At 46.0% G+C, this 26,923-nt stretch overlaps 2 protein-coding genes across 10 annotated transcripts in view; one reads left to right on the top strand and one right to left on the bottom strand.

Moving 5' to 3' along the window:
- The window catches only part of RBMS2 (RNA binding motif single stranded interacting protein 2), a 56,673-nt gene extending 51,377 nt beyond the window's left edge, over window positions 1-5,296 (top strand). For all 3 annotated transcript variants that reach the window (XM_063075268.1, XM_063075267.1, XM_063075266.1), the window contains one exon: window positions 247-5,296. Coding sequence is in view for 1 of the 3 variants with exons in the window: in XM_063075267.1 (XP_062931337.1) it covers window positions 247-282 (36 nt within the window). In the remaining 2 variants the exon portion in view is untranslated. The remainder of the gene's footprint in view (window positions 1-246) is intronic.
- Window positions 5,279-26,923, bottom strand: part of BAZ2A (bromodomain adjacent to zinc finger domain 2A) — a 33,555-nt gene continuing 11,910 nt past the window's right edge. For 5 of the 7 annotated variants that reach the window (XM_063075262.1, XM_063075261.1, XM_063075259.1 and 2 more), the window contains 28 exons: window positions 24,068-24,205; window positions 21,893-22,486; window positions 20,835-21,020; window positions 19,977-20,195; window positions 19,051-19,509; window positions 18,846-18,906; window positions 17,689-17,797; window positions 17,417-17,518; window positions 17,037-17,247; window positions 15,551-15,648; window positions 15,162-15,227; window positions 14,731-14,964; window positions 14,333-14,587; window positions 13,709-13,923; window positions 13,323-13,397; window positions 12,937-13,117; window positions 12,773-12,853; window positions 12,315-12,459; window positions 11,159-11,799; window positions 10,796-11,018; window positions 10,534-10,689; window positions 10,273-10,424; window positions 9,542-9,831; window positions 9,312-9,444; window positions 9,051-9,197; window positions 8,430-8,656; window positions 8,171-8,314; window positions 5,279-8,084 (listed from right to left, as the gene is read on the bottom strand). In XM_063075262.1, the coding sequence (XP_062931332.1) occupies window positions 7,919-8,084; window positions 8,171-8,314; window positions 8,430-8,656; window positions 9,051-9,197; window positions 9,312-9,444; window positions 9,542-9,831; window positions 10,273-10,424; window positions 10,534-10,689; window positions 10,796-11,018; window positions 11,159-11,799; window positions 12,315-12,459; window positions 12,773-12,853; window positions 12,937-13,117; window positions 13,323-13,397; window positions 13,709-13,923; window positions 14,333-14,587; window positions 14,731-14,964; window positions 15,162-15,227; window positions 15,551-15,648; window positions 17,037-17,247; window positions 17,417-17,518; window positions 17,689-17,797; window positions 18,846-18,906; window positions 19,051-19,509; window positions 19,977-20,195; window positions 20,835-21,020; window positions 21,893-22,486; window positions 24,068-24,203 (5,706 nt within the window). In that variant the 5' untranslated portion in view covers window positions 24,204-24,205 and the 3' untranslated portion in view covers window positions 5,279-7,918. The remainder of the gene's footprint in view (window positions 8,085-8,170; window positions 8,315-8,429; window positions 8,657-9,050; window positions 9,198-9,311; window positions 9,445-9,541; window positions 9,832-10,272; window positions 10,425-10,533; window positions 10,690-10,795; window positions 11,019-11,158; window positions 11,800-12,314; window positions 12,460-12,772; window positions 12,854-12,936; window positions 13,118-13,322; window positions 13,398-13,708; window positions 13,924-14,332; window positions 14,588-14,730; window positions 14,965-15,161; window positions 15,228-15,550; window positions 15,649-17,036; window positions 17,248-17,416; window positions 17,519-17,688; window positions 17,798-18,845; window positions 18,907-19,050; window positions 19,510-19,976; window positions 20,196-20,834; window positions 21,021-21,892; window positions 22,487-24,067; window positions 24,206-26,923) is intronic. The other 2 variants (XM_063075264.1, XM_063075265.1) reach the window with 2 other exon arrangements.

Raw genomic sequence — 26,923 nt, 5'->3', positions numbered from 1 at the left:
TACTTACTGAGTTTATTTTTTAATTTTTTTATTTTATTTTATTTTTATTGCAGATTTGAGCTTTGACCTTGGTTACTTACTAAATTTAGTTATAGACTTTTTTTGATGTGTTTGTGTTTAAGAAAATATGCAGATTTCTAAAATTTTGTTTTGTAAAGCTCTCAGCTCACACACCTTGTTTCCTCTTCACACATTTTATGCCTGCTTTCTCTCATCCAGATTGTTCTTTTTCTCTTTTCCATACAGCCAAGCCTGCCTACTTTGCCTTTTTACAGGTTTTAATTTTGTGGATTTCTTTTTTGAATGAAATTTCATATGGAAGTTTTTGAGGGCTGGGCAAGGAACAAGGCAGAATACTAAACAGGCAATGAGTGGCTTTTTCTCCCTCTGCCCTGCCACATCCTGGGAGAAAAGACTAGACTTTGGCTTCAGGAAGCAGAGATGTGACCTAGGCTCATTAAAGAGACAGTTCTACAGCTTTTGGGAACCACCCTTGAGCCAAATTTGGTTGATGACTAAGTCTTCCCTGGCAAATTCTGGAAGGATGGACTTACTGACTTCTGATTAACTCTTCTCACTGCCGAGGCCAACACTCTGAGGAGGTATCTTTTCCAGCTACAGCTTTTTGAGAATACCTGCTTTCCTGCCTTCTGGAGAATCTTCTTTTCTGCCCCGAGTCCCATGGTTCCTCTCTTCCCTGTTGCACGTTGCTGTGCTCAGAGCCTTTGTAGCTGTGGCCTAGCTGAATCCACCTAGGCTCTCTCCCCACTGTGGAAGATCTGCTGCTTCACCTATAGACCAGTGGTTCTCAACAGGAAGTGGTTTTGTCCCCCAGACACTGCTGGCAACATCTGAAGACATTTTTGATTGCCGTGCCTGGAGGTGGGGTGTGTGTGCTACTGGTGTCTAGTGTCCAGGGATGCTGTTAAACATCCTACAGTGCACAGGACAACTCCCACTACTCCCAACAATTATCTGGCTCAAAATATCAATAGTGCAAAGGGTGAGAAACCTTGATATAGACAGTGTTGTTCCTGCCTCCTGGGATGAGGTAAATTCCCATCCCAACCCTGGACACACAGTGCCTTTTGACACTCATGCAACTGGTTGGGAAGGATGAAACTGGGATCCTTGAATTCTCCCCAGGCTTTGACCTTTGACACCTCTGCATACCGCAAGAGCTGTCCTTGAGAGGCTTGTGGCTGTGAGAGATCAAGGTGGGGACTGTTCTGTGTGCACTATGCAGAAGTGGAATAGGACAAAGCTCTTTGTAACTGTCCAGAGCAACCTGACCTGCCCTGGTGTGTTTGGACCCCTTCCCCAGGGAACCAGGACATCAGAAATAATTTTCCTTCTTGTAGAAGGATGTCAGGGAACTATGATAGAAAAGGGCAATAAATTACATCTCATTATTTATAAGGTCAGGAGTCCTTTTAAAAACCTTGTATCTTACTCTTTAATGATCCGCTTTTGTAAGACCTGACTCTGTGCACATGGAGACCAACAGAAGAAAGCTTTTGCCCATCTTCTAGGAAATAAGATCCTGCTCCTGTCTTTTCCCAGTTACTCCCTTACGCACTGAAAGGAGAATTCTGCTTTCCTTCACTTCAAGGCCGTGTGCCTGTCCACCAGACAATCAGACAAAGCCAAATGATGGAGGATGGAGAAACATATGTTCATTAGGCTGGCTGTAGGGAGAGGAAAGGGATGATATTGGGGAAAAATAGATTGTAGTATCAGTTCTTGTACATACAGCTTGGGCCCACTTTCCCTTCCTTTGCACCCACCCCAGAATTGAGAGTCCCAATGCTCCCTTCCCCCAGGCTGTCCCTTGTACATCTTGAGGGGGGAAATAGGTAGGATGTAAAGTGTAAAGGACAAAATTGCCGCTATTTTCTCATTGGTGCTTCCAACCTCAGGTAGGGCTTATCCAATGTAAAATAGCCCCAAGCCCAGTAACCTTCTAGAGGTGTTTGGCTGGGCAGAAAGATCCCGTTTTTGAGTTTCCAGTCTTCAGTCAAGGAAAACATACCATGGCTGCTTTCTTGTCAGTGGCCTTTAAGAAAAAGAGAAAACAAATCTAGAATTCTATTCATTTGATTGATGGTACATTGGGGGATCCTTGCTGTGCTAGGTTTAGTGCAATGGAGGCCTTTCACTTGTAGAAACTGCTGTAGCTGTCACTGTCACCTTCTGTGCATCCCAGAACTCCTGATTCTGTCCCCTTTCTCTGTCTTTAAAAATAATGTTAAATGGCCATTATTTTTTGTTTTGTTTTAAATTTTTAAGTTAACTTTTGGGGTTCTCCTCATGTGAATGTACTTGTTAGATTCTATTAATGAGAGTTTCTGGTTTGGGCATGGGAAGTGATGGGTAGCCTGAAGTTATCTTTGTAGACGGAAGAATTTCTTTTTGGTGCTTTTGGTTTACACTCATATTTTTCCCTCTAGTTAGTTCATTTCTAACAGTGGGTGAGTGATTGGAGAAAGGAGGAAAAGGAATGAGGGATACTGTTTCTCCTATGACATAGCCTATTGGTCAGGGAGGTGGCAGGGGAATTGTAGGGGACCCTTCCAGCTCAGTCTAGGGTAGGGCTCTTTAAATACTAGGCCTAATGTTTTCTAAATCCTGTCTTCTGGCCCGGCCTGTGGCTCACTTGGGAGAGTGTGGTGCTGACAACACCACGTTAAGGGTTAAGATCCCCTTACCAGTCATCTTAAAAAAAAAAAAATCCTGTCTTCGTGGAGCCCATCTTATTTTCCCTGTACTTTATATCTCCCCCAACTCATTACAGATGCTCATACCATTTAAAAAATATTTTAGTATTCCATATTTTTATTTTTAGTCACATAGAACATTCCAGAGTCCCTTCTTCAGTTGGTATAATCCTTTATTAGAATCCAAGCCTACCTATCCCATCTCATGCCAGTATTATTGTGGCTCCTCTCAAGCTCTGATACTCAGACCCTAGACTGGACTTTTTGGAGGAGGGTGCCAGTAGAGGTTAGGCAGATGTGGGGACGATGATGGGGAGGGATATTTTTAAAGAGTGTTTTTAACCAAAGACTTTGAAGAGCTGCCCAGCCTAGGAAACCTGGTGAATCTGAAGAGCTAATAGCCCTTGTCAGTAATACATAGGGGTGGTAGGAGGACCTTACTTGCACTGAGGATAAAGACCAGACTTTGTTGCTCCACAGGTCATCCCTGGGTTGGGCCATCTCAGCCCCATTCCATTCCTAACTTACTAATCAGTGAGCTCATTCACCCCCTTTAATGCCTCCAGTGCTCACTCCCCGCTACTCCAATGTGTCAGCCCATTGGGGGCTGAGGCCTATATGTGGGCTATTATTTTACACCATTAAGATGCTGTGAGAGGTCTTGTTGGAATTTGCAGGGATCCCAGACAGTGGCTGTTTGTTTTCTAGAAAAGGAACCATTACTGCTGTCTTGTGCATTTGCCCCACCTTCTGGTAATGTGGCATCATTGCACTCACGACGTGAGGAGCTACTTTGCCTTCATAGCCAAGGGGAATAAATGTGTGAGGGTGGTCAAGTCCCAACTTGCCCCCGGGTTGTGCTAGACCTGAATTAGCAGATTTCAGAGAAGAGGGTGGGTGTTATAAAAGCCAGTCTGTAAGAGGTAGGTCTAGAATCTTGTGCCTTCTTAATTCCCTTTTATTTTTTTTTTTGTCATTTTCGTTACGGGCACTCAGCCAGTGAGTGCATCGGCCAGTCCTATATAGGATCCGAACCCGCGGCGGGAGCGTTGCTGCGCTCCCAGGTCCGCACTCTCCCGAGTGCGCCACGGGCTTGGCCCTTCTTAGCTCCCTTTTAAACCAACTACTCCATTTCTGTGCAACCTGCATTTTAGATCCTTCCAAGCATTAGCAGAGTCCTGAAATTTACTCAGCTTTCACCCCTCCATTCCATAGCAGTCTTCCTTCAGCAGCTAAAACCAGCCTGAGTTCCATCTCACTCCTGATCTTTACTGAATTTTGCTGCACCTCACTAGGAGTGGTCCCCACATGACTGTAATGAGAAAGCTAGGTGCCCTTATCACCCATTACCACTGCTCTTTCTCCCTAGTCTGTCTACTGCTGTTTTGAATAAACCATTCTCCAGGCAGATTCCCAAACTTCCTGTCCTTGTTAAACAGCTACCTCACAATCTCACAAGTCAACAAGGGCACAGCACCTGGTTTACATCTCTCTTTATTGTCCTTTATGAGTTAGGAAGCTGCAGGCTAGAAAGGATTCATGATCAAACACAAAAAGTTTGGATACTTCTATTTTGGGGATGTCTTCTCTGGGATTTTTAGCTCACTAATCACCCTAAAATAGTAAGTATGAACTCTCCAGATAGGTCCTGCTGTGGTAGGCCAGGGGTAGGCTATGTAATGACTGCCTAGGATAACTAATGGTTGGGAGACACCCCCAAGAACAACATTGGAGCAGAGCTTAAAACTTAAGAGGATAAACAAGTCAGTGGCTGCCACGCAGCTGAGGAGGTAACCAAGCACCAAAGAGGGAGTTTGTGACTTTTTTATAGGGCTAAAAGCAGATGTTCCTTCCTCACCTTAACACCCAGTTTAGAGGGTTCACCAAGACAAAGATTCCAGCCTGAGTACATAAAGTCCCCACCCCATTATCGGTGTTCCCACTCCCCCAACACATACTCTTTTTAGGTGGGTGAATACTTTGTTGCATGTACTTATCACTGCGGACAGGAAATAAGTTTTAAACACATTTTGTACTTTTCTTTATCCAGAGTCTTCTAGTTTTATATACTCTTCCCATGTTTATGCCAATGCCACCCTTCCTGCTTATTCTTCCTTTTCTGACCCCCGGTCTTCCCATAATCCTTTCCTACAATTTGGTAAAGCTCCATCTTATTTCAACTTTAAAAAAAAAATAAAACAAAAGTCTATGTCTTGGTTTCTTATCCATGGTGGGAGGTGATGGGCCCACATTTGCTACTTACTACAGAACACAGGTGGCACCTTAGGGAGCCAAAGCCATGTCTGACAAGAAGACAGGAACTAGGCACATTGAATCCCAGTTTATTTCAGCATCTCAGCCAGACTTAGGAATCTTGTTTCTAGACACCTCTTGTATAGGAAAGGCCAAACAGGTTTAAGAAGAAATCTTGGAAGTTTAGGGGCACATTGTTCCCCTGCCTGCCACCTCTTACACTAAGCCAGTCATACCCATCCCAACACCCAGTCTCCCTTACATGTGTGTGGGCACCTAAGTTGAAGGGAAGATAAATACACAGAGTCTTTTGAATCTCTATCAAATGTGGTTTTTATTCAACTGACAAGCACTTTTCTACAGCTGCACTTGTGGAACATCACATGGCAAAAACAGGAGTTTTTTTCTCTAGACTTTTTTTTTTCCTTTTTTAACCTTATTAAAAATGAGATTGGTCCTAAAAATATAGAAAGAAATAAATTTAAATTCACAAAAAACTGTACATTATCAAAAAGTCACTAAAACACCACATTTGGTTATATAAAAAGTCCGTCCCCTTTTTTGTAAAAGGAACATGGGAACTTGGTGTTGATGGTGTGGTTTCTTCTGTTACCAGACTGATAGGGAAAAGGGAAACAAAAGGGCAGGGGGTGGGCTGTCTCTTTATTTCTAACCTGCCTTCCCTACCAAATACTCTTATACATCAAGAGAAGATCCACCTAGCTCAAGGGGCAGTGAAGATGAGGAAAGAAAAGTGAGAAATGGCCCCTTTGATCATGCCCTATCCCCATCCCGCTTCAGCCCCCACTTCTTCAAACTGAGGTTAGGACCCCACCCCCACCTTAAGAGTGCCTGGTCCCTTAGGAAAGAGATGGAGCTGGGAGAGGAACGCATAGTAGGAACAATTGAGATTTCACTCCCCCTATCCACCTCACCTCCAACAGTGAAATTATTCTAGTACATTTTATACCAGGGGAAAACTGCCATGGGGAAAAAGGGGAGCCCCCAACTATAACAGTTCCAACCATTTGACTAACACAGTTCGTTACAGCGCAGTTATTTTAGATAAAATATAAATATTTATGCATAATATAAAGTCAATTCAAATATTCTTCAATCCACCTCTTATTTAAAAGCAAAACCAAAAACGAACAAAAAAACCCACAAAAAAACCCAAATAAAATTAAAAGTTTTGAGGTTTATCTGACAAAAAAGGCGACTTTAGAAATAGGCTATGGGGGAGAAGGGGTGTAAAGAAATGAGGCTGCCCCAGGACCTAAATTGCCCCCCCCTTCAGTGCTGCCAGAATACAAGGAATGCTCCACCTCACCTGGCAACCCCCTCTCACCAATGGAACATTTCTTGAATGCCTCAGCTTTCTGCTTGGGCCAGCCAGCAGCCACCTCCCCAGTGCAAGTACCCGTAATCTCTGATGGGAGGGGCTCTGCTGAGCAGGGGGCCAGGGGCCCATGGCTATAGCTGGGAGTTAGCAGCTTTCCTCTCACGTGTTGGGAGCTTAACTTGGGCATAGTCACATGTAGGGCAGTGGTGGACCCAGAAATCCCTCCTCCTCCTGTGCTCCAGGGTCTCTGCTGCTGGGGAAGGGGTCCTGGGGTACAAAGTAGATAAGGGAAGGAAAGCACAACTAAACCCACAAAGGCTCATGGGATTAGGAAAAGATCCAGTTCTACCCCTCTCCCTGCCAAAGCTTAAGTCTCAAAGCTACTGAGAAGAGAGGCAGTTCCTGCTGAAAGATTGCACAGTTTGAAGAGGCTGGAACAGAAATGATCAGAGAGGAGACACAGACTTGTCCCCAGAATAATTGTTCCTGTGGTTTCCCAAAGACAAAAAAGTGATGGTTTGAAACAATGGGAAAGGTGGGAATAAAAACATACTAGGGGAAACTGAATGGATCCTATCAAACACAGGGTCACAATCACAGCATCCTCTCTCACTCTCACACACAAACAAACACACCTCTCTCTCTCTCTCTCTGAGGCCAGTCAATTGCTACCTGGCCTCCATCTTGGGGGTGCACCCAAACTCAGCAGTAGTTGTCCCTGAGGAGTTCCCAAGAGGGAGGTTTGGGAAGGAGGCGAGGAAGGAGGCTGGAAGGCCCAGGGGGCCTCCCTGCCCTCCCCCGCAGCTACTGAGTTTCAGAAAAGGCTGGAAACTCAGCATGTGAGGAGCATCTAACATTATAGAGGGGATAGCTATTGGCAGGAAGATGAGGACAGAGAAAAAGGCAGGGATTGCTAAACTTTTTTTTTTCCTTTGAAGGGAAAAAAGATTTGGGAGAAGAGAAAAGGGAGGAACCCGTACACATTAAATTTTACATTACTGGATGAGAGAAAATCTGAAAATTGGGGAGTAGGGGGAGGCAAAAGAAAAAACTTAGAGAGAGAAAGCGAGAAGCAGGGAAAGGGACTGAACATGGAAGCAGCATGTTCAGGGCCCGGTGTCCGGCTCGACACACTTGGGAGTTAAGTCCACTTTACTGGCCGTCACTGCGGGTCCACACACAGTACAGAGTGTTTCTCAGTTTCACACATTCACTAGAACTATTGCTATTGTTAAATAACCCCAGAATGCTGGGGCATGTACAGGGAAGGAAAGGGAGCTGGGAGGAGGAGGAAGAAAAGACTTCTTCCCCCCTCCCCAATTTTAATTAGGAAAAAAAAACAAAAGGAAAAATTTTTTTTCTTTCTTTTTTTGGCTTTCAGTCCAGAAGGACCTCATCTCTGCACCTCTTATTTGAGGAGCAAGAGGAGGAAAGGGAGAAAGGTTATAGGGATAAGAGGATGTGGGGTGCTGCCAAGGGCAGGGTCAAAAATCAAGGTTACATCTCACTTGAGTCTGGACCCAGGGCAGCATCAGCAGGTGAGAATGGCAGGTTTTGTTTGGAAGGTAGGGGGAGATGCCACAAGGTGACTCCCACCTCCCTTGCCTCACAGATTAGCCTGTTTTCCCTGATAAAACTCTTCCCAACGGCTCTCGAAGAAGCGGCGCATGATGTGCCCAGCCTTGCCCACTTCCGAGTCATCCTCATTGAAGGTCTGGCAGTTGTCAAAGACCAGGAGAGCATCAGCTGCAAACTCCTCTGAGCTGGAATATCTGGGCAGGGTGGAAGCAGAGTTGTGAGTTGGATAAGAGTTGCAGCAGTAACAGAAGAGCTGGGGAACTTGCTGACATCTACTTACCCTCCCCGGAGTAGCCGCTCACGCATGGTAGAAAAATCCATAGGGTTTTTGATGATGCGCCGGTACCCGCTTACCAAACGAGGGTTCACAGGCTCCAGGAAAGGCCAGGCTGCATCATGGGACTCCATCTCCATCAGGATAATCCTGTCATTACAGGGACAGTGATGGTTCCACCTCAAGCAGCAAATATACTGATGCCTCTCAGCCCTTTCCTCTGGCAGAAGTAGAGCCAACTGTCCCCAGAATTCACTAAACTCACTCGCAAAATGTGAGATCACTATGGTGGTTCCGCATTGAGAATCGCCGCCGCTTGGAGGGGGACAGCCCTTCTTCTGAGTACCGAGGCACAGCTGGGCTCTCTCTGCCTCTCAACAGTACCCGGCGTCGGCGGCCATCACCCTCTGAGAAATTCAGCGAATAACCACTTTTCCGCTTCTGGCCTCGCTTTGGGAAACCAGGCTTATGAGTGAATTCTCCCTCTACCTGCTGAGAATAGGAAAAAGGTGAGATCAGCGACAGCTGAAGATGTACTCTGCTTGTGCTCCAGTTCATTACAATCCTTACCTAAATGTAAAAAAAGCTTCAAAATACTTTCACACATAAGCCAGAATGTGAGTTTATTCACCTAACCCAATAAGGTAGGTAAACAGGAAGGTATAACTATTCTCATTTTGTAGAGGAAGCAATTGAGGCTATAGAATTTAAGAGACCTGTCCAAAGAAGGACCAGAATTCAGGCCTCCTAACACCCAGTCTGGAGCTCTTTCGAAGGACAGACTGAGGGCATGAAAAGGGATATTTGTAGGATTGGTGGTAAAAGGGATGAAAAGAAAATCTCTGACTTCTGCTTGGGAGTAGGAGTAAGAGAGCAGAAGCCTTACCTGGGCCAAACAGACAGCACAGAACCAGTCTCCTTCTGGGACAGCCTCCATCTTGGGCCGATGGCAGTAAATGTGGCAGCCACGGTCACACCCATCACAAAGCAGAAGAAACTCATCATTGTCACCTTTCCGGCACACTAGACAGGTCTGGACCAAGGTTGTAAGAAGGCAGAGTGAGCGTTCAAGCCTCTGTCTGCCAGTGACTCCACCCACCCCAGCTGACTGGCTCCTCAGTCTTTCCAGGCTCTCCCAGCCTCTTACCACTTTGTTGACAGACTTCTCCCAAGCTATAGACCTCTCTAGCTGGCCCAGGCACAAGCACACCTGGGCTGCACTCCGGCACCGCTCAAGTGTCTGACGCCAGACACGAATGCGAGGGGTAATTTCATATGATCTGGAGGGAGAAAGTCGTGATCTTTGGATGAGGAACAAGATCCATTAAAGAGGGAACTTATATCCCTTCTCTCCAAGACCAAGTGGGAGTCACTTACATCTCTGTAGTGGTGCCTTGAGGGACACCATTGGGTGTGCTGAGCAAGGCCTTCTCCAGCACAACCTCATGGGCCGGCCAGAGGGGCTCCCGAAGGTACCGCCGCTCCACATTCTGTTCCAGGGCAGCCAGTCGCATCACAGCCAGGTCCAGAGGGTTTGTAGTTTTACGCTGAGGTGCCAGTCCTTCCCTTCCTCGACCTCTCCAGGTGATATCCTCCTGGGAGTCGGGAAGATGCTCACAGTAGGCCAAGTCTTCACGAGTAGAGTCTGGGCTAGGACATGTCCAGCCCTTCATGTGGGAGAGAGGAATAAAACTCATTATAAGAGAAGAAAATTACACATAGAAAAAAAAATGACCAGTTTAAGGTTACGGCATCTGAGCCATGGCGGTTGGGGGCTGAGAGCCTCAGCCACACACCCCCAACATCTGCATCCAGCACAGCCTCCAGCAACCAAGCCACTGCCCCCCTGATGGAATGAGAGGGGTGCCACAGGCCTCTACCACACCCCGCCTTTCCTCCTCCTTCCACCCTAACTCCCTCTCCTTTCCCCTCCCCACCAACTGCTTGGCAACATCTTAGAATGTAAAATAATGGGGGGGAAAAAAAAAAAAAAAAAAAGGTCATGGCAGGTGACTTGTGAAGTAGAAACCCAGGTTTTTCCTAACAGGGCACAAGGGATTAATGCCCTCCCCTAAACAACTCCCTACCCAGTGTCAATCCCAGCATACCCGAATCTGTAGATCAGACAGAATAACCCGCTGTTCTAGCTCCTCTACCCATTGAAGCACAGCTAGGTCTGTCTCATATGTTCTCTCTTTGGGGGACCAGCTCATGATCCCTTCTTGAGAGGCAGGTAGCTGACTGGGCTCAAAAATGGGGTCTGAGAAGAGAGAAGGCAGAGGGAAGGTCCATCAGGTTGTTGTCCATAGCAACAGCTCAACATTTACCCTGGGCTCTTCAGCTCAGGCTGGGTCAAGGTATCTACTTACCAGTTGAGGGCCGTAGGCAGACTTCCTGCAAGAAGTCCCTGTGCTTATTAAGGTGTTTGTGAAGTGCCTTCTCCCGGATGCCTCGGGGGTGTAGGGCCTTGAGCATGGCATCCAGTGTCTCAGGATCTTGGATCCACCACCAGCCTGAGCACATCTCTGTGAGCAGAGCGTATGTATGTGGGGTGGGGGTAGGAACCAGCTGTGAATCACACTGCCCACATTGGATGTCACTTTTACCCCACTCCACCCCAAGATCACTCACCAGAAGGGACAGGCTGGGCTGTCAGCTGGGTTAGGTAACGCTGCTCCATCTGTTTGAAGAACTTACTGGGAGGTCTCCCTCTCCGTTTTGGCTGTCCCAGCCCTGTGGGACTCTGTGGCATTTCTCCAGAGTCTCCTGCTCGCCTCTTAGGGGCCACCCCAGGCAAGGGGGTGGAAGAGAATTGCACTGGAGAACAGGGGTTGGCAGCACTGGATCTATTCACCTGTGAATAAGATGAGACATAGAAGGGGATGAGGAAGTTTTCATGTTTATAGGTTCCCTCAACTTCAGGCAACAGCCCCATAGCCAGGCAATGGAGCCTGTAGCAAGATAAAGTCAAGTGCATGCTACTAATTCACTTACTGGCTTGGAGGAGGCAGGTAGTTGAGGGGAGGGAGTGGGTTGGTCTTCAGAAACTGCAGGGGGTGGTGTAGGGGCAGCATTGCAGGGCGTCTGGGCTGAGAAGTTAAACCAGGGTGCTTGAGGATCGGGGCTGGATTCTGTCTCATCAGGCTCTGGCTCCTCCAGTGGCTGCGATAGTGCTGGGTCAAATTTTCCTGGGCTGCTATCAGGAGTGAGGACTGAGCTGCTCAACAGGGAGCTATGGCTCTGAGTCTGACTCAGCCAAGACAGGAAGGCTGACTGGCTGAGGTCATGCTGGCTCTGACCCAGAGACAAAGGGGAGCCTTCTGGCTCCAGGAAACCATTATGGGACTGAGGATGGGACTGAAGCTGGGGCTGGGGCTGGATAGGAGCCTGAAGATGGGGCTGAAGCAGGGCCTGGGGCTGTTCTGAATCCTGACCCCTAACAGGGGACTTAAGGTGCCTAGGCTGCACAGACCCAGGCTTAGTTTTTCGAGGCCGGCCTCGAGCCCGAGCAGGAGAACCAGCAGAAGTGCTAGAGCCAGTTAATTCTCTCTTTACAAAGAAGCGAGCAGGGTTGAGTGCGGGATGGGCTGCCACCTTTAAGGAGTCAGTTTCCCACTTTATCACATCCTCAGGAACTGTAAAGAGAAGTAAAAAGTTTAAGACATACACTGATATATAAGGGGAAAGAAATAGGGTGTATAAACATAGGATGTATACTTTCTTTTTTTCATAGACTTAGTCTCCTTTTTTGAGATTCCACCTGGGAACAGCTTATATGCCAATGAACAAAGTATATGGGGAAGAAACACTCCTCTCCTAAGTAATCAGCAGCATAATCAAAAGCTAACATTTACTGAGAATCATCTATATGTTAAACATTATTCTAAGAGCACTGACTCATCTTAATACTCTCAATAGCCTTATGAAGGACATATATACTATTATTATCTCCAATTTAAAATGAAGAAATTGAAGCATACAGCTGGTAAATGGCAGAGCAGGGAGGTAGGCAGAGCCTGTGTTCTTAACCACTATACTCTACCAATTTTCATAAAATGAAAGAAGCCCAAGACTACTAGGTAGAGAAAAAGGAATGATTTAACTTTTGTCACATAGGACTTGGAATATAGGTTTCCACAAACACACTTACCTAAGCTCCCTTGTGTTCCTTCCACAAATATACCAGCCAGATATGGCAATATCCAGTAGCGGCGTCTATAGCGGTCTTGACCCAAGGAGACTGCCCGAAGCATCTGAGATGAATGAAGCAACTTTTTGCGAAAGAAGAGCTGGCGCTGGGTAGGCAGCGGAAAAGGAAGATAAATAAAAAAAACATTCCCAGAGTGACAGTGGTGAATTCATCCAGTATATAGGAGAAAGACAATGGCTCTCAGCTTGTCTATAAAATTGATACCACCTGGGCCCAACTCAGAAGGTGATCAATTCTTGCCCAGCCCACATCTCCAATTCTTGCAACGCTGTTAGAAGCACAATACCTGGGCTGGCTGGTTAGCTCAGTTGGTTTAGAGCACGGTATTGATAACACCAAGGTCAAGGGATCAGATCCCCATACCAGCCAGCCACACACACACAAAAAAAGCAGACTACCTTACTGAGTTTCTCTATCTGGCGCTCCAGCTCTGGGATGCTAGATGCTGTGGCATCAACCTGGAGAGAAACAAATGGACACTGAAAAAAAGGGAGTTATCACGTTAACAAAAGAGAAATAATCTATTTTTTAACTCTCACTTTCCTTGGTCTAGGGCTAGTACCTCTCCATCTCTTCGACCCCTGCGGCCATGGACAGCTGATATAGTCTCCTCCTCTTCCTCCTCTTCCATGCCACTGGTTTCCTCCATGATCCGAGAACTGCGCCTCCGTCCTGGGCCTTCCTCTGGTCCTTCCATCTCTATCTCAGGCCGCCCAGTTCGCTTGGCCAGAGCAGTTTTCAGTCTTGAAACAGAGATTAAGGAAAACTGTGGTGATAATGCTACAAAAGGAACACATGGAGTATCAAAAACATCCTAAGCCCTGTTAAGATCCCAAACCCAGGGAAGGGATAAGGGCACTGCATTCCAGATGGAAGTCTTGGCTATGCTTAACCCTTTCCTTTTCCCCTTTTCTCCTCTCTTTGGGCTCTACCCTCTCCTGTTCCTACCTCCGGAGCCGGCCTTCAACAATCCATTTGTTTTTCCTGTAGCTGGACATACTCTCCAGTGTCTTGTCAATCTCACTGCAGAGGAACAGGGAATGGGATTTTGTAGTAGAAGTGGCAGCAGCACAGAAAGAGGGAAAGGAGGCTCAAGGGTAAAGGGGCTGCAGCTGAACAGGGAGTTTCAGCCTAGAACCTAGATTGGATAAATGGCAGAGGAAGGCTTAAGTTCTCCCAGGGAAGGCACTGAGATTCAGTCCCAAGATACTCCAGCATCTTCAGAGCATGGCAGTAAATAACACATAATCCCAGGACTTCCAGATGGCCAAAACTCTCCCCATCCCGTTTTGACACAAGGTATACAATAACCATTCCCATGTCTATCCACTCACTTGATGATGAGGGTGGAGCCATTGAGCTCATACACAAGGAAGGCCAGGACAGCAGCCTTCCGTTCAGGTGGCTGGGCCTGAAAAGGCTGGGTGCGCAGGCTGTCACAGAAAGCTGGCTCTACTCCATATGCCATGAGGAAGCAGCGCAGGATCTCAGACACATTGTCTCTCGTCAGTGGGATCTCAGATACCTTCTCCCCCAAGATCTTTAGGGACTGTTTGGAGGAGAGTGTAATGGGAGTGAAGAGGAAAAGAGGAACAACTCAAGTTGAGTAAACCTGGAAGAGGGAAATACAGCAGGAGAGAACTACGGGGTTAAGATAGAACAAGAGGAAAAGAATGAAACTTGCTAGGAAGAACAAGATGAAAGAAGACTACAAAGGAAATGTGTAAAAGAAAAGGAATAAATAAGAAAAATGAACAAAATAAGGAGAGGGGAGTTAGAAAAAGAAACGAAAGGAAAAACATAAGGAAAACAGAAACAGGAAGAAGCTTTATCTCCCCCCCCCCAACTTGTTCTGATTACTTTAGGGAAGGACTTTTAGGTGTTCTTAAAGAGAAAGCAAAACCAAGGTAAAGCACTGGATCCTGGACCCTCCCAGCCCTCCTAGGAGAGATGCTCACCTGACAGTAAGAGGGTAAGCCAGGATCATAAAGTGCAGCCTTCAGAAGCCGCACCAGCAGGTCTTGCACCTCGCCCACACTGTCACTTTGACACAGGAGTCCTTCCTGCAAGACCCCCAGGCTAGGCACATCTTTGGCAGGGTCAAAGCCCAGCACCTTGCCAAAGCTATGCAGAAACTCCACGATGGTCAAGCAGTCTGAGAAGGCCCCATTGGGTAGTACCAGACCAGGAATGCGTGAGAAGTTAGGCAGGGGCTGGAGAGATAAAAATGGTACGGGGTTCTGTTAAACATACCAGAAGGCAACAATTTAAATGTCTTTGAGGTTCTTCCTTTAACAGAAGCATCTTCACAACTGGTCCCCTCCATGACCCAGGAACTGTACTCTCCCCTCACTACCTGATGGTCGGCCAGACACATATCCTCTGTGGGCTTCTTCATCTCCTCCAAGATCATCTGCTGTCTCTGCCGTTCCTCCAAGCGCCGCTGTGTGGCTAGGCTCCTATCTGCTTTACAGGCTGGTTTGGCTTTGGCCACCTCCTCCTTTTCTTTCATTTTTACCTTCTCCTTCTTTTCTCTCTTCACTTTTTCCTTCAGTTTTTCCTGCTTTGTCTTTACCTTTTCCTTCTCAGCCTATCCACCCAAAAGAGAGAGGAACCAAGAGTGCCATAAAAATACCAGTCTGGTCCCAGGTACCCTTCCCAGGTCCCAGTCCCTCCCAACCTCAGAGCCCAGAAATGTTAACTATAAAACAAGACTGATGCACAGGTCTTCCAAAATCGGCTTGGTAGCTTCAAAATTACACTTGGTGAGTGTGTACATGCACCTACCTTGCATTTCTTCTTAGTATCCTTCTGCTTTAAGCTCTTGGTCTCTTGTTTCCGCTTGTTTCTGGCCTGTAAACCATAAGGGAAGTCATTTCTCCTCAAACTCTGAAAGCATCTCTGCTTGGGCTAGGATTAAAAAAAGAGACAAGGGCGCTGGGGAGGAGAGGTGAGAGATGGGATAAGGGGTTGGCAATAGATGGATTCTCTCACCCTAAAGATGCCCAAGTTATTCCTGAACAAGCCCAATTCTCTATATCAAGCCCAAGAAACCTCAGGGTAATTAAGGTATGCTGCTACACAGGAGGTGGCAGATGTGGCAGGTAAAAGATGGAAGAAAAGATGAAGCAGGTTATAGAAAAAGTTAACCCACTGGGCAATCTCACTTCCCTCACCTGCCCTTGGATAGCAGTCTGACACTCTCCCCGTTGTACCTTCTGCCTCATCTTCTTGCTTTTACTCATCTTTGCTTTATCCTCCTCAATCAGTGTTTCTGTGAGGGCAAAAAGAAAAATCATGACTGAGGCAGGAAGACAGATCCCTAGGATTTAGGGCAGCACATGCCTGTCACAAAGCTGGCCTCCCAAGCAGCTCCCTGAAGAACTAGAGTAGTTTTTTTAAAAAGTATACATAATAGAGCCGGCCCCGTGGCTCACTTGGAGAGTGCGGCGCTGGTAGCACCGGGGCCGCGGATTCGGATCCTCTACAGGGATGGCCAGTGCGCTCACTGGCTGAGCATGGTGCAGACCACACCATGCTGAGGGTTGTGATCCCTTTACCAGTCCAAAAAAAAAAAAAAAAAAGAGTATACATAATAAAATGCTGGGGGGGGGGGAATGTAGGAGAGACACCTGCTATGTGGGTGGCACAAAAAACTCAAATGGCATCTCTTGCCCAGAAGCACCAGCCCCTGGCTCCAATCAAACTGCTTTAAAAGGGGTCCTGCTGATAGAAAAGAGGTCACAATGGCAGAGTAGACTTGTGGCCTGTCTCCCAAGCTACGGACAAGGGCAGCAACCCACAAACTGATTTGAGATTATAGGAAGCCGAACTGCCAGGGAAAGAGAGTGGTAGATGAAAGCACTGACTAACCAAGAGTGTGCCAGAAAGAAAAGGCCCAGATGACCTCAACAGAGTCAGAACTACACCGACATAAGTTACTGCATATACTCAGCTCCCATGTCTCACTCCACTAATAGATCTGAATTTCTTCCTTTCTGGAAGATTGAATATTGAGTATAATTCTGCAAACAATAGAGTTTTTCATAATTGATGTTTTTGACATAACAGTACCTATTCTATTATTTCTGGTATATAAACACTACCACATGTCTATATGGCAACACTCTAAGACAGATGTTACGAGCAGATGAAACACTTAATAAGGCTCCTATTAAAATATGAGACTTGTTCTAGGTAACACAGTGAGAACGTGGCACAGCTGGAACTATAAATGGGAATTAGAAGACTAAATTTTTTTTACATTCTTCACACTACACCAGGGTAAAGGATGTGAATTCTGAATCTCGATGATGTTGATAATGAGCAAGGTAAGAGTGTAAAACTGACACCACTCTGATAAGTAAGGAGCTGAAAGATGGGTAAGGACATGAATGTCATCTTCTCTAGGCTATATAACCACATCTGGGGACAGCCCAAGGCTTCACAAGTAAAAGCAACTCAAGGAAGAAATTGGCCAGAAAAAAAGTACCCCAAAGTGCTGGTACCCTAATGCTGTATTCCAGGCAGAAGTTGATTCAGATTCATTCTGTCCAGATAATGTCAGTTATGCTCCTGGGAAGCCCAGGTATTAGCAGTTCACCAACATTTCAGATAACTCACGGAGAGAACAGAATCCCAAAGTAAGAAACACCACTGTACCTTGGGCCTCCAGTTTCTTTACAAGGCGGTTGTCTGTCTTATTCAATAGCTCAGTGATTTTGACCTTGGGTGGCCGACCTCGGCCCCGTTTCACCTTGGGGACTTCCTTGATCTTAGCCTTCTCAGTGTTTCGAGGTCGACCCCGTTTGCCAGTAATTGCCTGAATCCTGGATGGTATCTCATCTGCTGAGAGCTGTACCCACTGCAACCCCTAAGGTAACGAGAAAGACAGTGTTACTATGGGAGGGAATCAGTGCAGGTCAGTAGGCCCTCTGAACCATTCAATGCCCCAGAACCTCCAAACCCCATAAGAAGAAACTGCAGCTTGTTCACCAATTCTTTCTCAGGGACAAAAGTATATTTAACTTTTGAGTCTGCACCTCTGGTGTTTCTCTCTCTTCAAAGAAGTCTCCAACAGGCATACGGGGACTGAAACTGAAGTGCTCGCGGCGGACACTGTGTACCACGTTGCGGCTCAGGTACTAAGAAGAGGAAGTAAAATGACATTAATGAAGTCATAGCCCTACCACGTCTTTGGCCAGGAATGGCACAAACACAACAGGCCTTGAAAAAGATAATGCCAGCCTGATGCCACTGGACCCAAGAAAGGAGTCTGTGCTTCCTTTAAAAAAGCCCACGAAACCTACATTACCTTGATCACTTCTGGAAACTGTTTCATTCTCTTCCCACAGGGGCCATAATACCAGGTCTCCCCCTGCCATCGGTGGCTGCCCTTCTTGATACGCACCTCTCTCCGCCACCTGCCAAAGAAGCACACGGGCCCTGCCGCCAGGTCACACCCCTACCCACTCCCATGCCACCCAAGAGCCAAGCTCACTGAGAAGATGATGAGCTTCCCCACATCTGGCTCACTAGAACTACATGCAAATGCAAAAGCAGCATAAGATACAGCTGGGCTAGAAGGCAGGCTTGAGCTCCAGCAAATACCTCAAAAAGCTCAAGGCCTCAAGGCCACCAAACTGCAGAAGCCCAGAAAGACCTTCACCCTTTCTTTTTACAAAGTCAATGAGATGAGAAGCCAGAAACCCCTCCCTGAGGCCATTCAGGGCAATTACTGGGTTTCCAGTAAAGAGGATGAAGACCTAAGGGAATAAAGGCAGAAGACAGAGCGTGGTGAAGAAAGCAGAAGAGTAAACTTGCTGCTGACTCCTTGAAATGACTCAGTAGGCCAGGGTTTAGTTAGGAACTCTGTGTTCTGAGCAACAGATTATTCCAAAACCAAGCTTTATCTTTCTCTCAAAACTTTTAAGCAGTACTCAAACTTGGTGACCACAAGTAGCCTAGAGCAGTGTGGGTGGGGGTGGGGAAGATCCAGGAAGGCAGTTATTCCCACAAGGCCCTTGGTGTCAGTTGGCTTGCTCTTTTTGGTCACACACTGTTCCTACCCTTACCTCTCCAAAGAGCAATAAAACAACAACAAAACTACCCCATTTCACTGGTACTAAACTACTCATTATTTATTACTATCCTTTCTCTACAAAAAAAAAAAGACAAGCTAGCTAGTTTGGATATCTGAGCCCTCTGGTTTGGAAAAGACAATAGTTGGAGCCCCTTGAGCAAAACTAAGTCACCACAAGATGAGGAAAGAATAGGTGAGGGAAGACAGATCCTGAGAGAAGAACCACCCAGGAATCTCATGCCAAGAAACATCATTTCAGATAACTGTCCTATGATCTTACCTCCTAGCCCATTCCTCCCCCACCTCAGATGAAGAGAGGAGCTCCCTACTTCCCAGAGTCATGCATTAACTTGTCAAAGTCAATGCCCATAGCAAACTAGAGCATTTACCCATGTTGGAGGGGAAGACGAACTTCTTCTGGTGTAGCAATACGTCTCCTCAAGACATCACCTTGGGAGGAAGATAGGTGATACCCAAGTTAAGAGTTCAAGCAAAATACTGAAACAACATGCCAGTAGGGAAGGGCTAAATGCAACATGGGACAGAAAATGTTCTTGGAACCAGCCAAGGGTAGAACAAAATGTGGACACTCACCACTACCAGACGTAGTGACTCCTTCAGTGACCTCTTCTAAGTCAGCAGTGGTTTCAGGGAAGCTGCTGACATCCTTATTTGCTGGGGAGGCTGTTGGGAAGGCAGCTGCTGGAGAAGTTACAGGGGAGGCTTTTGAGGAGGTCACCGGAGCCTGGAAGGAGACTTCTGAGGAAATTGCTGGGAGGGTTGTTGAAGAAGTTGGAGAGACTGTTGGGAAGACTTCTAGGGAGGCTGTTGGGGAAACTGCTGGAAAGACTTCTGGTGAGGCTGCTGGAGAAACTGCTAGGCAGACTGCCGGGGAAGCTGTTGGCGAGACTGCTGGTGAGGTTGCTGGATGGAGCTGAATAGTGGATGACTGGTCAGGGGCTGGCTGGGTCAGGGGTGGTGGGAAGTCTGAAGCCTGAGTCTCCATTTCTTCTTGTTCAGCATCACTACCATTATTCAGGTCAAAGCTGTTATCTAGAATACAAAGGTACAGAATGGGTAAAGGAAAAATAGTGTCATATGAAACAAGAGAATCTACTCAGTCAAACCTGGACTAAGCTAAACAGGGTTACTTCAAAGGCTTTTCCCTAAGATGGGAAAAAGAAGTAGCTTCTGGTTGTCCTCCCTAACCCTTCATGAAGGTTAAAGGGCAAAGCTGCTGCTGCTGCTGCCACCATTGTGTGAAGCAATACCTTTTACCTGGAGCCAGTAAGGCCTCTGACCTCCTTTCCCCTGCAAATGCTAAGTCTCACAAGTTCTTCAGGGTAGAGGGCACAGATCAGAGTATAGTGGCCTGTGCCTCTTTTAGTCCCCCATAGCTCACTCAGCTCCCAGCAAGGTGCTCTTACAGGTTTTTTCACCCATACGGCCCTAATATGGAACTTATTCTCTCACCTTTTTGCAGGTCAAGGACTTTCTTTGTCCTACCTCTCCTCACTTACCTTGCAGGACAGACTCGCCTAGGACAGGTGGAGAGGTGGGGCTGGCAAAGATAGAGGCTGATGTTTGACTATCATCTGCCAGGAGACTGAAGGCAGTAGCGTTACTAAGGGAAGGGCAATCAAGGGCAGAGATCACGGGGCTGTCCTCAAGAGGCAGCTTATCCTCTGCACCCATCAGCTCCGTGTCATCTATACCATAAAGTCCTCCATTTACTGGCTCTGTTCATGGGGTGGAAAAATCAGAAAGCAAGATATTGAGGAAAAATCAGAAAGCAAGATTTCTTTAAGAAATACTGATCTAAAAATATCCAATTCTACTTCCCACAGTGTAAAGATTCTTTTTAATATTAAATTAGGGAAAATTTACAGCCCTCTCCCTGAAAGAGCAAAGTCATGAGACTGTAGGGATCATAACAGTTTGAGGTAGAAATGAAGAGAAAGGTATTGACCATGTATTTACCCACAGATCAGTGCAAAATTCTAGCATTTATCATAAAATAGGCTTTCTTATACTTCAGTGGGGTAAAAGGTAATTGTTCCCTGGCAAATGTTTTCATTCTAGTTAGAACCCAAACAGCATAACTATGTGGTAATAAGTCCCTATCCAGTGAATTATTACAGCCCAGGGCTCTTGGCCAAAAAGAACACTGGGAGAGAATCTGGGAAATGAACCAATTCAGCTCAGAGTATAGTTGGCCCAGCCAGGCCAATGGCATGTAACTGTGGTTTGCCACAGGATTATCCAGAGGCCCCAACATGCCAGATTCCCTACACTTTCCCTGGTTTACTATCTCTTCCAAGTAGTAGAAGCTGGCTACCCTCTGTATGGATAAGCTGAAAGAAGGCCTCCAAGCCCACCTGGTGCCAGAGAATTGAAGGGCTCCAGAGAGTCTTCACTGAGTATTGGAGTGTCTTCCAGTTGATCAGGAAGATGTGAAGGATCATCTAAACAGCTCACTGTGGGGTCAGGGACCAGGACTGAGACCTCTTGGTGTAAGGATTCCACAGAAGGAACAGAGCCATTGTAGCCACACATCTTCAATTCTAGGAAATGCCAGGAGTGAGAAAACATCAAAATCAGTGCCTTTGACTAGTTCATTTAGCTATAGTAGGCAGTCGATCCTTGCTAGAAGGATGTTCATTCATTCAACATTTGTTGCTGCCAAGATGCCAGTTCTATGCTGGGAACCGATCATATCAAGTTACTAAGTGAGCAGAGATGTGCTGGTAAAATCAACCCTATGGCACAGCAAAGAGAGAGGAAACGATAGTGGGATCTGAGACAAGAACACCATCATGTTCTCAGATATCTCCTCCATCCAGTGGGAACAGAGAAAATATCCTGTGATTTTACAGAATGGTCACCCTTGTACAGAGTCAACTGCAAGCTAAACTTTCATCTATTTTGAGGGAAAAGATGAGAGGGGTTGTCACATGTATAATGCGAACAACAAAAAAGAACGGAAACTGAGTAGATAAGCAATAGTATGCTCTGCCTGCTTCTTTCCCTCCTTCACATGCCCATCACTACTAGGGCTCAGCCCCTCTAGCAGCCAGCCTGACCCTGCCAGTCAGTCAAAACGGCCACAATGCCTACTGCTAATGCCCTAACCCCCTCATATACTTTGGAAGAAGCTCTTCTTAATGCAGGATGTCTGTTGGGGCTGTTTTGAGCTCGCCCACCTGCCCTCTCCAGGCCAGCAACTCTGCATGAGCTTGAAATAATTTGCACTCCTACTCACGAGCTGGTGCTGCTGCCACAAAAACACCAGCCACTTGGCTCTGTTAATCACCAACATGCAAATCAGCCTCCACTGCAGAGAGCTGGAAAGACAAGTTTTCCTCACCTCAAAAAACCACTGTCCCCCACAGCCCCATTTTCCTTTTCCCCACCCAGCTCACAGACCCAGTTATACCTGGCTGCTCTTCTTCCAGCTCCAGGCTGCCTACCAAGCCAGTGCCATTCTCTGCCACAACTGAAGTCAGCTCCTTTTCTGCTGCCTCATCAGGATGGATACCACTGCCTACCTCCTGGGAGGGTGCAAAGGTCTGGATGCTAGATCCCAACATAGGAGAAGTCTGTGGAGAGGTGAAAAAACTAGGGGGTCCATTGGGCATCACCTCAAAATTCTGGTCAGGAAAGGAATCATACAGTTCCTGTGAGTCAAAGTTAAGCCCCACAGGACTCTGGGTACCGTTTGCCCAGAAATCTTGGCTCCCAGCCTGAAGGTTAGTGTTGTGACTTGGGGATGAAGGTTGCCGGCTGCCCCCAAGTATGCCGTTGAGTGGGTATTGTCCCCCCGAGAACTGGGAGAGAAGGGGTGGGTCCTTGAGGTTGCTGCCAGAATTGGCAGATGGGTACTGTGAGTAGTTCCAGAGACAGTCGTAGGCCACGTTGGGGTGATGGAGGTGTGAGGTGCTGGAGGAGTGGGGAGCAGAGTTCAAAATCCCTGAAGTAGTAGTGTGAGATACAGTAGATAAGCCATTAACATTCACATCCCCATTCAAACCTGGCAGAGAAGGAGAGAAAATCGTCAGTTATAGACATGTATACAATTAACTCTACTGAAAGAACCCTGAAGTAACAGCACTGGCTAGAAAAAGGAAAGAGGAAGGGGAGTCCCCCTCTGCTATATTTATCTTTTGGGTCTCAGGGGAATACCAAACACAGATGCTTCTGGATGTGAGCTTAGCAACTGGTGCTGAGGCTGATGAGTAGGGGGCTAGGGAGTTCTCCAGGCCTACCATGGGAGCCACCAGGAGAGAGCTGGCTGCTGCTGACTTTTTTATTATTATTATTAAATGAAGCTGTAGACTCCCTATGGTGACTTGCATTCTTCCCCATTATCAATCCCTGAGGGAATTCTTCCCTTGGAGGGGCAAGACTGAATTCTCCAGCCCCTCCTCTCCCCCTTCCCCCAGTGCCTATTTGGTCCCACAGTGGCACCACAAGGGACAGCCTCCACCTCACTGGCACATGCAGATCCAGCACTTTGTGCTGGGCTAAGAATAGAATTTGCAGTCACCACAGTGACAAGATCCCAGCTCAAAAGGCTGGGCTTGGCCCTACCCCATAAGCACTGGAAGGTAATAAGCAGGGGGGGGAAATCTTTGCATGACCAGTGCTGCAGAATTCAGCCCTCAACACCAGTGGCAACCTCTGGGATGGAGGACAATCAAATAAAAGGAACCAAGATACTAAGGAAGCTGGGAGGGAGTGAGGGGTGAGTGCTTCCATGAGAAAAAGAAACTTCTATCTGCAACCCCCTCATAGAGGATAGGACGAACAAGTGGTAAGTATAAGCCTACTGCAGCATTTTTCTGCTGCTAGGAAGGAGGGAAGCATGTGAATTTCTCTGCTTCCAAGCATAAAGGACCTGAAACCCAAGCAAGATTAAGAGAGGTACTTGGCAGAGTCATGGTACAGAGCCACTGATAAGCCAAATCCAGGAAAAGATTCGAGCCTGACAGCAACACTTCCATCTGGAATTACAAATTTCTCTCTGGGTAACTAGGTAAGGATTAAACTCTCCCTTGTCTCTACCTTCTATCCAAGGACAGGGAGTGTCACAGGCACTTCTAGCATTTGCCCTCTTCATTGCTACACAAACTAAAAGGCAAACACATCCCAACCTTCACCCAACTCCCCCTCCCCCAATCCTAACCCAATGCAGCTTCTCCAACCTCTAAAAACAGCTTCTCAGAGGGCTGGTCCTTTATCTTTCTCTCTCATGGATCCAACCTGGTTATCAGCAGCAGTAGCCACCTCATCATTCTCTGGCAGTAGCCAGGGAACAGGGCTGACAGAAGAGCAGGCTAAGATGAGAAAGCCAGTATATTTTTCTAATCCTTTCAACCTAAAGTCAAGACTATAAGTGTTACTTCCACAAACCCCTAGAACTTGTTCTTAGAAGCTTGATTTCTCTCCAGCAGCTGCAGTTCTGTGAATTCACTTCCTCCCTCCCCGCCTGGCAAGAAAAAGAGCTGCTATGGGATAGCTAGCCCAATGTGGAGCCAAATCTCCTCCCATGAACCTGCTCTAAAGGAATGATACCCATTCCCTCCCCAGGCCATGTAGCCCTCACACTCACTTTTCCCTTGCTGGGGGAAGTTCATGGGAGACCCGTTAGTGTAGAGGCCCTCCCCTGAGGAAGGAGAGGGTTTCAGTCCTGAGGCAGCAGGTGCAGGGGGAAGGCCAGTAAAGTTAAAATGGTCGTTTGCCTCCATTTCTGTAGGAGGGGAGAGAGAAGGGGGAAAAAAAATACTGGCGGTTAAACAAGGTTATGTCACCTGGAATCATCTACAGGGAATACCCCCTCCCCTCCATCTACTTACCCTTCTCCTACCTAAGTACTGTGAGGGAGGACAGAAGTTGAGAAAAGAGAAGAGAAGGAAGAAATATCCCCTTAACCTGGGCAATGACTCTATAGAAACAATCTTTTAAAGCTAGCTTTTTGCAGAGATTAATAGTGAGAAAAACCAAGATACAAGCCTGGAGGAGTCTTCCCTCTGTGTAAGCACCACTCTCTTGACTTCTAACCCAAGTTACCCCTCTATGTTAGATATTAGCCCCCTACTGTAACATTTAACATTCTCTACCCTCATGTTTCTATCCTCAAAGGAAGGCCAGAGTCCCACTCCCAGGGTCCACAAAATGTTCTCAAAGCCATCTTTTAAAGAGGAAGCCATGCAGATGGGGGTGTTGGCAGAAAAATCATATTTGATATACACCCTGCTTTGTTTTGTTGTTATACTTGAGCTAAACAAGTATAACATTATTCTATCTGTAGCCCTAGATAGCTGAAGAAAGTACAGTTACATTAGTAAAAGGACTGAAAAGGAGGATACATTTTTAAAAAGGTGACCATAATGGCAAAACTCAAATCATCCAGTGATACTTTTACTCATCATTCATGGGAAATACCATGCTCTCCAAGACCATAGGTCAGAAAAATGTCAGCAGTAAAAAACTGATAAAACGGTGTCCCAAAGAATATTATTCTGTTATGTCTACTATGACTACTTCCCAATGTTTTGGTTTTGTAGCTTAAATAAAACGATCATGGAGAGAACAGCAAGATACTTATATTTGTAAAGGGTAGTGGCTCATTAAGGGGTGGTATGGTTAAAAAGCTTTCCATCATCTCCTGAATAGTATTAGGAATGATGAGAAGAAAAGCCTTTGATCAGAATAAATTTAACTTGCACAGAGCAAAGGAAAGAGGGAAGAAAGATAGGAAGCAGAAGCCAGAATTACTGGCTAAGTCTGACACATCAATCCCATACCTGTGATATACCTGTGATATATTAATTTGATATGTGAGAGACATAATCTGTCTTGATACAGAAAAGCAACTCCTTGATTATGTTGCTATGTTTTTAAAAAGGGCAGAAGAATTCAGATAAATAGGTTTCTTTATGAAGCTCCCAAGATAAGGCAATAAGCAGACCTAGGTGATTTAAAACAACCTCTTTTAAGGGCTGGCCAGTTAGATCACTTGGTTAGAGCATGGTGTTGATAACACCAAGGTAAAGGGTTCAGATCCCCATACCAGCCAGCTACCAAAAAAGCTAAAAATACATAAACAGCCTCTTTTTAAAAAGAACAAGATGTAAAGCTTTTAAAAGGATAAATACGTTGGTTAAGAACACCTGACCACTGGCCAAGTCTGCAAAGAGTTATGTTCATGAATATGTTACATACTGCAAATTAGACACCATTAGATATATATGTGAATATAACATAATTCTGAGCATGAAACATAAACCCTATATAATATGTGGCATGATATCTGTAAGATTTTCCAGGCTACATACCATAATATCTCTACCTTAATCAATTTTAACTGAAATTAAAGAAATAAAAATAAATGCACGTACCAGCCAATCACCAAAAATAAAAAAATAAAAGCAATTTGTGTTTTGTTGATTTAAGGAAGAAAAGTCTTTAGGACTGACTTATCTCCGATATAGGATTTCCCATCTTCACTCTAAAATAAGTAGCAGAACTAAACCTGCTATGCATCGACAAAAAAAACAGTCTTTATAGAGAAAAGACCTGAGTCCTCCAGGATTTCCCTGTTAATGTTAAGAGCCACTCCTCAGCAGTAGGGGTCTGAAAAATAAGCACGGTGAGATTAATAATCCTTCTGAAATGAAAGACATAAAAAAGGAAAGTTCATTCCCTAATCTCTAGGTTAGGTTCCTTCCAAAGCTTATACCACAGTATTTCACTTCAGAACTCCAGGAAACACTATGCCTGGAGAGCCACTTTCATCTGATCCCCCACCTCTCTTCTCTCCCAGTTTTATGCACAGCCATACCTCCCCTGATGTGTGGAACACACACACACACCTTCCCTCCTATGGGCATTAAACTACATCCTCCCACTCAATTATGGGCCACAGTTCATTTTTCCATTTTCTATTTGAATCCATGAGGAAACTAATGACCTTCACTCTGCTGTTCTGGGAAAGCAGAGCATATCCTATTTCATAAATTACATACTAGTAACAATATGTGGATGGCTCACAGAAATCAAAGAGGTAAAGGAATGGGAAGTTATCTGGTGCCTGAGGTCTGTTTCTCCACCTGCCTCTACTGAAGGGTCATCAGAACCACAAACATTTCTTTTTCAAGAGGCTTCCTAGACACATAAAATACTCTTTGTGCTGTGCAGTGAGGTCAGCACAATATAGCAGGCTCTAGGTTCAAATCCCACCAGCTGTTTGACCCTGGACAAGCTACTTAAACTAGGTGGGCCTTGGTTTTGTCATTTGTAAAAATTTCAGTACGCACTTCCAGGGCTTGTGAGAAATAAATGAGAAAAATCTATATAAAGGCTCTAGCACAGTGTCTGTTACCCAGCAAGCACTCAATAAACACTAGCTATTATTATTAGACAAAAAGTAAAAGACTGGTTAAGTTTCAAAAAGATAATCAGGTCT

The sequence above is a fragment of the Cynocephalus volans genome, chromosome 12 (genome assembly GCF_027409185.1).
Source record: "Cynocephalus volans isolate mCynVol1 chromosome 12, mCynVol1.pri, whole genome shotgun sequence".
Taxonomy (NCBI): domain Eukaryota; kingdom Metazoa; phylum Chordata; class Mammalia; order Dermoptera; family Cynocephalidae; genus Cynocephalus; species Cynocephalus volans.
Note: the sequence above shows the minus strand (reverse complement) of the source record. Positions and strands in the feature narration are given on the sequence as shown.